The 12,279-nt window shown below is 44.1% G+C and overlaps 1 protein-coding gene across 1 annotated transcript in view; it reads left to right on the forward strand.

The window, feature by feature from the left end:
• Nucleotides 1-12,279, forward strand: part of ccdc13 (coiled-coil domain containing 13) — an 84,171-nt gene that overhangs the window by 32,236 nt on the left and 39,656 nt on the right. Inside the window, exons 8-9 of the mRNA XM_043690811.1 lie at nucleotides 1,408-1,584; nucleotides 1,810-2,016. Coding sequence (XP_043546746.1) covers nucleotides 1,408-1,584; nucleotides 1,810-2,016 — 384 coding nt within the window. The remainder of the gene's footprint in view (nucleotides 1-1,407; nucleotides 1,585-1,809; nucleotides 2,017-12,279) is intronic.

Here is a 12,279-nt window from a genome sequence, read left to right on the forward strand (position 1 = left end):
GGTGTTCTCTGTACCATCACGTCTAGGACTGGGAATTGGCTATTCTTTTCTTCTTCTTTCGTGAATCGGATTCCTGTGAGTGTGGCGTTGATGATCCGGTGTGTTTTTTCTATTTCCGTGTTTTTGATGATTAAAACACGGAATTCCGTGATTTCCGTGTTTTTAATCCGATTCACGAGAGAAGAAGAAAAGGATAGCCAACTCCCAGTCAACTGAAATATTGTCACTTTCGATTGTACTCTCTCCCTCTCAAATTGCAGATTGAAGCTTATTGCATTATGGTCACTACTTCCCAATGGCTCCTTCACTTTAAGTCCCTGATCAATTCTGGTTCATTGCACAATACCAGATCCAGAATTGCCTTCTCCCTGGTAGGCTCCAGCACCAGCTGTTCTAAGAATCCATCTCGGAAGCACTCCACAAAGTTTCTTTCTTGAGTCCAATATCATCCTGATTCTCCCAGTCTACCTGCATGTTGAAATCCCCCATAACAACTGTAGTATCATGTTTGCGACAGGCCAATTTCAGCTCCTGATTCAACTTACATCCGACATCCAGACTACTGTTTGGGGGCCTGTAGATAATTCCCAAGAGAGTCTTTTTGCCCTTAGAATTTCTCAGCTCTATCCATACTGACTCTACATCCCCTGATTCTAGGTCCCCCCGCGCAAGGGACTGAATAACATCCCTTACCAACATGGCCACCCCACCCCCTCTGTCCGTCAATCTGTCCTTACGATAGCACGCGTAGTCTTGAGTATTCATTTCCCAGGCCCTGTCCACTTGAAACCACGTCTCAGTTATCCCCACAATATCGTATCTGCCAATTTCCAAAAGAGCCTCAAGCTCATCCATCTTATTTCTAATGCTTCGTGCATTCATGTATAGTATTTTTAATTAATTACTGCCCTCACCCTTCCCATCAACTCCTATTTCACTCAACCTTACAGCATGATCCCTTTTTGAGTTTTCTGCCTCATTGATACCGTTGTCTTTCTTGACTTCCCTTGTTCTAACTTTCACTTCAATTTCCTTCTTAAACATCCAGTTTGTCCCCTCCCCCCCGCTACTTAGCTGTGTTGCAGTAGCAAACCTGCCTGCCAGAATTCTGATCCCGAACCTATTAAGGTGCAAACTAACTCTCTTGTATAACTTATGCTTACCACAAAACATACCCCAGTGATCCAAGAATTTAAATCCTTGAATGAAAGAAGAAAACAATGGCAACACATTAGGAATACTGGAACATCCTTGTAGGGTCGAGCAATCTATGAGACATAACGGCAGAATTAGCCCCATCAGTACAAGATAGTCTATTGTCTAATAGGAAAAGCTGTCATATCAATAGTAATCTCGCTGTATATCCTGTGTTATGTACAAGTTGTATGTGATTGTATATTTGCTTAGAAAATGACTGGTGACCATGAGAGGTTGAAAAAAGATCACGAGGAACTCAAAAATAAATTTGATGGATCAAAAGCCCGGAACAAAGTTCTGTCCAGTGAGCTCAAGATTTTGAAGAGTCAAGTGGTGACCCTTCTTGAAAAAGGGAAGCATGATGATGAACTGGTTGGTGCATTGCTGGTAAGCAATATTATTTACTTAAATTGAAATAGGAGTGAAAGTAATAAGTAATTGAATGATGCCTGAATTGTTTGCTTCCCCCTCCTTCCCCTTCATTCCCTGCATTCACTATTCCTCACTGGCAAGAATGGTAATATTGGGTTTTAATGTTGGATGTGATAAATAAAGAGAAAATGTTTGTACTTTAACATTAACACTTGCCTATTACAATGGATTATTTGACAGAAACAGCAGAAACAAATGCAGGAGATTATGGGCCGTTTAAGTCAGCATGAGTCAAAGAATAAGGACACCAGCCAAATTCTGAGCCAGCAGCAGAACTGTGAAACCCAGAAGCAGGGCTCTGTGATTGGAGAATTAAAACAGATGGTAACTGAGCGGGAAGCTAAAGTGAAAGATCTTGAGAAAGAGATCAAACAACTGTTACTAAAGGTAGGCACCATGATGCCCTCTCTGAGATCTGAAATCTTAGATGGAAGCATTTAGTGACTGGTTTGTAACAATATTTAGTCATTCTAGATTTGAGAGTTTTCAATTCAAACACCACTGATTATATTCAGTATCTAATTAGAACATGGACCAAAATCCCTTCCACGTCCCGAACTTCATTTGATTCAATGCAGAGTTAGTTGATTATTCTCTGTCATGAAGCCCCAAATCAGCTTTCTGTTGACTCAGCATGGAAATAGTAGCAATGGGTGGGGTCAGGGTCCAGGTCCTATTTGCTAATTGACACTGTCTCTTAATGTAGGATGACCTCCAGTGATCTCCAGGCACTTATGATAACGTTCCCACTCCAGCACAACCGGATTTGTCACCCTTACAATGGTGAGCTCACAGTTAGTAGTAGGAATTTCACTGGCATCTCACTTTGTATACTGAATGCGAATCTCCAACATATAGAAAATGATTGGTTAGATTGGGGTGGCATTATAGCATTTGTGGAGGGTGAGATGCCGTTCTGTATCCTCTAGAACTGTCCAAAGAAGAGATTCTTAGCATCGAGTTACAGGAAGTCTACAGCCCAGAAACAGTTCATTAAATCCAGCTGTCCTCCTCTCAACCCTTCTTCATCTAAGGAGACAGTGAGGTCTGCAGATGCTGGAGTTCAGAGTTGAGAATGTGTTGCTGGATGCTGCCTGAGCAGGTCAGGCAGCATCCAAAGAGCAGAAAAATCGACGTTTCAGGCCAGAGCCCTTCATTAGGAATTAGGCTGGGAGCCTCCGGGGTAGAGAGATAAATGGGAGGGGGGTGGGGTTGGGGAGAAGGTAGCTGAGAGAGCAATAGGTGGATGGAGGTGGGGGTAAAGATGATAGGTCGGAGAGGAGGGTGCATCGGATAGGTAGGAAGGAAGATTGACAGGTGGGGCAGGTCATGAGGGCAGTGCTGAGCTGGAAGATTGGAACTGGGGTAAGGCTGGGGGAAAAGCTGTACAGACGTCTGAGCTGCACTAGAACGTATGCTCAGAACTCAGTGATAGTGATCAGAATTCCATGACTGCTACTATAGTCATGGAAAGGGATAGGAGCAGCCGGTATGGGAAAGTATTTAATTGGGGGAGAGAAAATTACAATGCTATTAGGCAGAACTGGGAAATGCACAGCAGAAACGTGGAGGTTGTTTAGGAAGCATTTGCTGATAATGCTGGATACGTTTGTTCCACTGAAGCAAGGAAGGGATGGTAGGGTGAAGGTACCTTGGGTGACAAGGGATGTGGAACATCTAATCAAGAGGAAGATGGAAGCCTACTTAAGGTTGAGGAGTCAAGGATCAGACAGAGCTCTAGAGGGTTACAAGGTAGCCAGGAAGGAACTGAAGAATGGACTTAGGAGAGCTAGAAGGGGGCATGAAAAAGCTTTAGTAGGAAGGATTAAGGAAAACCCTTATGTGAGGAATGAGGCTGGCCAGAATGAAGGTAGGGCCAATCAGGGATAGTGTAGGGAACTTGGGCCTGAAGTCAGAGGAGGTAGGGGAGGTCCTTAATACATCAGTATTCATGACTGAGAGGGATTTTGACATTTGACACTGTCTCTTAATATAGGATGACCTCCATTGAACCCTCCAGTGATCTCCAGGCACTTATGATAACGTTCTCACTCCAGCACAACCGGATTTGTCACCTTTACATTGGTGAGCTCACAGTTAGTAGTAGGAATTTCATTGGCATCTCACTTTATATACTGAATGCGAATCTCCAACATATAGAAAATGATTGGTTAGATTGGGGTGGCATTATAGCATTTGTGGAGGGTGAGATGCTGTTCTGTATCCTCTAGAACTGTCTGAAGAAGAGATTCTTAGCATCGAGTGAGGGCAGCGAGAAACAGGCTGATATGTTTGAACAGGTTGGTGTTGAGAAGGAGGATGTGCTGAAAATTTTGAAAAACATAAGGATAGATAAGTCGCATGGATCAGACCCAAGGTTACTACGGGAAGCGAGAGAAGAGATTGCCACGCCTTTGGTGATGAACTTTGAGCCCTCACTGTCCACTGGAGTAATGCCAGGTGATTGGAGGGTGTCAAATGTTTTTCCCTTGTTCAAGAAAGGGAATAGGGATAATCCTGGGAATTACAGACCAATCAGTCTTATGTCAGTCGTGGACAAATTATTGGAGAGGATTCTGAGAGACAGGATTTATGATTACTTGGCAAACCATAGTTTGATTAGAGATAGTCAGCATGGCTTGGTGAGGGGCAGGTCATGCCTCAGAAGCCTTATTGAATTCGTTGAGGATGTAACAAAACACATTGATGAAGGTAAAGCAGTGGATGTGGTGTACATGAATTTTAGCAAGGTATTTGATAAGGTTCCCCATGGTAGGCTCATTCAGAAAGTAAGGAGGCGTGGGAAATGAAAACATTGGCTGTCTGAATACAGATTTGGCTGGCCCATAGAAGGTAGAAGGAATGGCGTATGGTGTGTTGGCTTTCATTAGCAGGGGAATTGAGTTTACGAAGTTATACTGCAGCTCTGTCGAACCCTGGTTAGACCACACTTGGAATATTGTGTTCAGTTCTGGTTACCTCATTATTGGAAGGATGTAGAATCTTCAGAGAGGGTGCAGAGGAGATTAACCGGGTTGCTGTCTGGACTGGAGGGCATGTCTTATTAAGAAAAATATGAAACAAGATGGAGGGAGCTGGGGCTTTTCACTTTGTAGCGAAGAAGGATGACTTGATAGAGGTGTCCAAGATGTTGAGAGGTGTAGATAGAGTGAATAGTCAGAGACTTTTTCCCATGTTGGAAATGGCTATCACAAAGAGGCATATTTTTAAGGTTATTGGAAGAAGTTTTAGATGTCAGAGGTTGTCTCTTGACACAGAGATTGGTGGGTGTGTGGAATGCACTGCCAGCGGTAGTAGTAGAGTCAGATACATGAGGAACGTTTAAGCAACTCTTGGATAGGCACATTGCTGATAGTAAAATGAAGGACATGTAGGTTAGTTTGATCTTAGAATAGGAGAAAAGGTTAGCACAACATCGAGGGCCAAAGGACCTGTACTGTGCTGTAGTGTTCTATGTAACTAATGGACTATCCGAAGAGACACAGCAAGCAGTCAGACAAACCATTATATACTTTCTAACAAAGAAAATACAAACAAACAACCTCAACACCAAAGAGAGAGAAGCCCTAAAAACACTAAAAAATGACAAGAACACAATCATAGTACCAGCGGATAAAGGCAGAATGACTGTTATCATGGACAAGATCGAATATATTCAGAAAGCAGAGAAACTATTTGCAGATACTGACACCTACCTACAGAGGGAGCGTGACCCCATGCCACAGGTAACCAATAGAATAAACAACACACTACGAAACCGACAAAAAAATAGGCTGATAACCAGGATTGACCGACAAAGGATGAAACCAGAAAGCAACAACACCCCAAGATTTTACAGATTACCCAGGATACACAAACCAGACATACCACTTAGACCCATTGTAGCACTCCCGGGAGCTCCGTCGCATAAACTGGCAAAAGACCTTCATCAAAACGGAAAGATCTTATCAGTGGATCCAAATACTCCATACAATCATCAAAGGAATTCCTAGACAACATCAAGAACACTAACGTAGACAAGGATGAAGCAGTGCTCTCATTCGATGTAACAGCACTATTCACTTCAGTTGACAAAAGTCTAGCCGGAGAGACAGTAGCCAACCTCCTGGACCAGCAGAACAGACAACATGACAGGGAACCTATCAACAAGGCCTGCGTACTCAAACTATTAGTCCTGTGCTTGACGACACACGTCACATTCAACAGCCATATATATGAACAGATCAATGGAACACCTATGGGTTCACCCATCTCTGGGCTCATAGCAGAAGCAGTAATGCAAAGACTGGAACAAACTCCCCTCCCACAAATCCAGCCCAAACTCTGGATCAGATACGTGGACAACACTTTGGTTATTGTTAAAAGATCAGAAATTGAGAACACACACCGGATTATCAACGCCATGCTCACAGGGATCAGAATTACAAGAGAGGAGGAAACTAACAATCAACGCCCATTCCTGGAATTTTCTTAGAATCCCTACAGTGTGGAAATTGCCCTTTGGCCCAACAAGTTTACACTGAATCTCCGAAGAGTCTCCCACCCAAACCCAGTACTCTATATTTATTGCTGACTAATGCACTTAACTTACATATCCCTGAACACTATGGGCAATTTAGCATGGCCAATTCACCTAACCTCCCACAATCTTTGGATTGTGGGAGGAAACTGGAGCACCAGGAGGGTACCCACGCAGACATGAGGAGAATGTGCAAAAGCCACACAGACAGTCGCTCAAGCCTGGAATTGAGCCCGGGTCCCTGGTGCTGTGAGGCAGCAGTGCTGTGCCACAGTGCTGCCGATGTGATAGTACACAGTACAGTGAATGCACCACAAAAGTGTACAGAAAAACCACACAGACCAGATCCTGAACTACAACATCAACCACCCAAACACACACAAGAGAAGCTGCATTAGGACCCTGTTCAAAAGTGCTACAACACACTTAAGCTCTCCTGGCCCAAGAAGAGAAGAAGAACACCACTACAGAATCTTCGCCAAGAACGGATATCCCCGCAACTTCACCCACAGATGCCTGACGGTCAAAAAATGCGACGCGGACATGCCATGACCTAACACACTAACCACGTAGGCGAAAGTGAGTACTGCAGATGCTGGAGATTAAAAGTCGAGTGTGGTGCTGGAAAAGCACAGCAGGTCAGGTAGCATCCGAGGAGCAGGAAAATTGATGTTTCGGGCAAAAGCCCTTCATCAGGAATGAGGCTGGGAGCCTCGAAGGTGAAGAGATAAATTGAAGGGGGTGGGGCTAGGGCAAGGTAACTGAGAGTGCAATAGATGGTTGGAGATGAGGGCAGAGGTGATATGTCGGGGGGAGGGTGGAGTGTGTTTAACACTTAACAACACTTTAACTCCCACTCCCACTCTGACAAGGACATGCAGATCCTGAGCCTCCTCCATCGCCCCATCCTTACCATCCGATGCCTGAAGGAAAAACACCTCATCTTCTGCCTCGGGACCCTCCAACCCCAGGGCATCAATGTAGATTTCACCAGTTTCCTCATTTCCCCTCCCCCCCCCCCCCACCCTACCCCAATTCCAACCATCCAGCTCAGCACCGTCCTCATGACCCGTCCCATCTGTCCATCTTCCTTCCTTCCCACCTATCCGCTCCACCCTCCCCTCTGACCTATCACCTTTATCCCATCTCCACTCAGTTCATGACAGCCCATAAGCCACTAGCCATGCTCAGACAGCTCACCAGAACAAAAGACCCCGTACCCATCATGTGCAAGACAAACATAATTTCCATGCAAAGACTGCTCAAAACACTATAGAGGATGTACAGACAGACAGCTAGCAATCTGCTTCCATGAACAGCAACTAGCCACTAAATGCCATAACCAACTGTCCCTAGTAGCCACACACACCAATGACACGGACCACAAATTCGACTGGGACAACACAATGATCATAGGACAATCTAAACAAAGGACAGCCAGAGAATTTCTAAAGCATGGCAGTCATCCACAGATTCCATCAACAAGCACATAGACCTAGACCCAATATATTGGCCACTATAATGAACAACTGGAAACAGCAGGAGCGGAACCAAATAAATTCCAGAAGACACAGTACAGCATCGCTTCACAGGAAGCTCCAAAGCACTGAAGATGTCACCTAGACAGGGAACGAAACGTCTACAAATCAACTTCCCAATGCGAGAACGTACCCACAATTTTGACCTTGTCTATTTACCTTATCTGTGCCCCTCATGATTTTATAAACCACTATAAGGTCACTCCTCAGCCTCCAGTGCTCCAGGGAAAACACCCCAGTCTATTCAGCCTCTCCCCATAGCTCAAATCCTCCAACCCTGGCAACATCCTTATAAACCTTTTCTGAACCCTTCCAAGTTTCACAACATCCTTCCTGTAGCAGGGAAATCAGACCTGCGCACAGTATTCCAATAGTGGCCTAACCAATGCTGTACAGTGCAACGTGACTTCCCAACTGCGGCACTCAATGTACTGACCTGCCAAAGGAAATGAACCCAGCTCCATCACTGGAAATTTAGATTACTCCCATTTAAAAGTTTTCATTATTAGCAAGTCATACCTGGTTTAACAAGCGTTACCTCTACTAATGGTAGAATGCAGATTTTAGTCTGGGTTACTGACTCAACTAAAGCAGAAGTGGAAACAAATTTGACACTAACACACAGAGGAGACATTAGTTCAAGTGGCTGACAGCTTGGTCAAAGAGAGAAATTTTACAGAGCAATTAAATTGAGATATTGAAGAAGAAAGCAAAGGGTAAGGGTAAAACGTAATCTGTCACTGGAAGCATGAGTGGGTGGTATTGCTAAGTGATGGTTAGTTCGTTGATACTCATATTTTGTATAAACACAGTGTTATTGACCAGGCTAGACTCGCATAAAACATTTCAAGGAAGTAACCCAGGCCCTAACTTTGTAGTTGTTTTAAGCAAGTGTAATGTAAATATTTTGGGAGGGACGGAGCTGGTCAAACCATATAGTTTTAAACAAAACAATTTATTTATAAGATTACCGAATGAAACACAAACAGAAAAGAACAGAATACCGAATAACTTAACCTATCCGAAAACCCAACAGATCACACCAAAATAATGATGCTGTTGCCAGTACTTATAGAGTCATAGAGATGTACAGCATGGAAACAGACTCCTTGGTCCAACCCCTTGCATAGTGGTTAGGACTGCTGCCTCACAGCACCGGGGTTCTGGGTTTGATTCCCGCCTGTTTGGAGTTTGCACATTCTCCCTGTGTCTGCGTGGGTTTCTTCCCACAATCCAAGATGTGCAGATTAGGTGAATTGGCCACGCTAAATTGCCAACTGTGTTAGTCAGGAGTAAATGTAGGGTAGGGGAATGGGTTTGGGCGGGTTTCTCTTTGGAGAGGTGGTGTGGACTTGTTGAGCCAAAAAGTCTGTTACCACACTGGAGAGAATCTAATCTAATCCCCATAAACACTCCTTTGGTACAAAAGGTAAAATCAAACACAGGGCCTTACAAGAGAGAGGTCAGACTGACAGGGAGGGTGTCAGCATGGACCTGCTTCTCTTGGTCCAGCAACTTCACAACTGTTTGACTGCTTTCAGTGAATAGCCAGACTGCCAAAATCAAATCAAACCAGAGAAAGGCTGAGCTGGGAGAACTGGCCACTCCCCTTGCATTGTACAAGTGTTTATTTTTTAAACTTAAAAGGGTTTTTGCCTAAGGCAGTATATATTAGCTATAGATGGAGCATAGAGTCAGAGAGATGTACAGCATGGAAACAGACCCTTCGGTCTAACCTGTCCACGCCGACCAGATATCCCAACCCAATCTAGTCCCACCTGCCAGTACCCTGCCAATATCCCTCCAAACCCTTCCTATTCATATCCCATCCAAATGCCTCTTAAATGTTGCAATTGTACCAGTCTCCACCACTTCCAATGGCAGCTCATTCCATACACGTACCACTCTCTGCGTGAAAACGTTGCCCCTTTGGTCTCTTTTATATCTTTCCCCTCTCACCCTAAACTTATGCCCTCTAGTTCTGGACTCCCCAAACCCAGGGAAAAGACTTTGTCTATTTATTCTATCCATGCCCCTCATAATTTTGTAAACCTCTATAAGGTCACCCCTCAGCCTCCGACGCTCCAGGGAAAACAGCCCCAGCCTGTTCAGCCTCTCCCTATAGCTCAAATCCTCCAATCCTGGCAACATCCTTGTAAATCTTTTCTGAACCCTTTCAAGTTTTATAATATCTTTCCGATAGGAAGAAGATCAGAATTGCACGCAATATTCCGACAGTGGACTAACCAATGTCCTGTACAGCCGCAACATGACCTCCCAACTCCTGTACTCAATACTCTGACCAATAAAGAAAGGCATACCAAACGCCTTCTTCACTATCCTATCTACCTGCGACTCCACTTTCAAGGAGCTATGAACTTGCACTCCAAGGTCTCTTTGTTCAGCAACACTCCCTAGGATCTTACCATTAAGTGTATAAGTCCTGCTAAGATTTGCTTTCCCAAAATGCAGCCTCTCGCATTTATGTGAATTAAATACCATCTGCCACTTCTCAGCCCATTGGCCCATCTGGTCCAGATCCTGTTGTAATCTGAGGTAACCCTCTTCGCTGTCCACTACACCTCCAATTTTGGTGTCATCTGCAAATTTACTAACTGTACCTCTTATGCTCGCATCCAAATCATTTATATAAATGAGAAAAAGTAGAGGTCCCAGCATTGATCGTTCTGGCACTCCACTGGTCACAGGCCTCCAGTCTGAAAAACAACCCTCCACCACCACCCTCTGTCTTCTACCTTTGAGCCAGTTCTGTATCCAAATGGCTAGTTCTCCCTGTATTCCATGAGATCTAACCTAATCAGTCTCCCATGGGGAACCTTGTCGAACGCCTTACTGAAGTCCATATAGATCAAATCTACTGCACTGCCGTCATCAATCTTCTTTGTTACTTCTTGAAAAAACTCAATCAAGTTTGTGAGACATGATTTCCCACGCACAAAGCCATGTTGACTATCCCTAATCAGTTCTTGCTTTTCCAAATATATGCACATCCTGTCCCTCAGGATTCCCTCCAACAACTTGCCCACCACTGAGGTCAGGTTCACCGGTCTATAGTTCCCTGGCTTGTCTTTACCGCCCTTCTTAAACAGTGGCACCAGGTTGGCCAACCTCCAGTCTTCCGGCACCTCACCTGTGACTATCGGTGCTACAATTATCTCAGCAAGAGGCCCAGCAATCACAGAGTTCTCAAGTACACCTGATCAGGTCCTGGGGATTTATCCACCTTTAACCGTTTCAAGACATCCAGCACTTCCTCCTCTGTAATCTGGACATTTTGCAAGATGTCACCATCTATTTCCCTACAGTCTATATCTTCCGTAACCTTTTCCACAGTAAATACTGTTGCAAAATATTCATTTAGTATCTCTCCCACTTTCTGTGGCTGCACACAAAGGCCGCCTTGCTGATCTTTGAGGGGCCCTATTCTCTCCCTTGTTACCCTTTTGTCCTTAACATATTTGTAAAAATCCTTTGGATTCTCCTTAATTCTATTTGCCAATGCTACCTCATGTCCCCTTTTTGTTCTCCTGATTTCCCTCTTAAGTATTCTCCTACTTCCTTTATACTCTCCTAAGGATTCACTCGATCTATCCTGTCTATACCTGATATATGCTTCCTTCTTTTTCTTAACCAAACCCTCAATTTCTTTAGTCATCCAGCATTCCCTATAGTTACCAGCCTTCCCTTTCACCCTGACAGGAATATACTTTCTCTGGATTCTTGTTATCTCATTTATGAAGGCTTCCCATTTTCCAGCCGTCCCTTTACCTGCGAACATTTGCTTCCAATCAGCTTTCGAAAGTTCTTGCCTAATACCGTCAAAATTGGCCTTTCTCCAATTTAGAACTTCAACTTTTAGATCTGGTCTATCCTTTTCCATCACTATTTTAAAACAAATAGAATTATGGTCGCTGGCCCCAAAGTGCTCCCCAACTGACACCTCAGTCACCTGCCCTGCCTTATTTCCCAAGAGTAGGTCACGTTTTGCACCTTCTCTAGTAGGGACATCCACATACTGAATCAGAAAATTTTCTTGTAAGCACTTAAGAAATTCCCCTCCATCTAAACTATGCCAGTCCCAGTCGATGTTTGGAAAATTAAAATAACCTACCATAACTACTTTATTATTCTTACAGATAGCTGAGATCTCCTTACAAGTTTGTTTCTCAGTTTCCCTCTGAATATTAGGGGGTCTATAATATAATCCCAATAAGGTGATCATCCCTTTCTTATTTCTCAGTTCCACCTATTTCTCAGTTCCACCCAAATAACTTCCCTGGATGTAATTCCGGGAATATCCTCCCTCAGCACAACTGTAATGCTATCCCTTATCAAAAATGCCACTCCCCCTCCTCTCCTGTCTCCCTTTCTATCCTTCCTGTAGCATTTGTATCCTGGAACATTAAGCTGCCAGTCCTGCCCATCCCTGAGCCATGTTTCTGTGATTGCTATGATATCCCAGTCCCATGTTCCTAACCATGCCCTGAGTTCATCTGCCTTCCCTGTTAGGCCCCTTGCATTGAAATAAATGCAGTTTAATTTATTAGTCCT

The sequence above is a fragment of the Chiloscyllium plagiosum genome, chromosome 5 (assembly GCF_004010195.1).
Source record: "Chiloscyllium plagiosum isolate BGI_BamShark_2017 chromosome 5, ASM401019v2, whole genome shotgun sequence".
NCBI lineage: Eukaryota > Metazoa > Chordata > Chondrichthyes > Orectolobiformes > Hemiscylliidae > Chiloscyllium > Chiloscyllium plagiosum.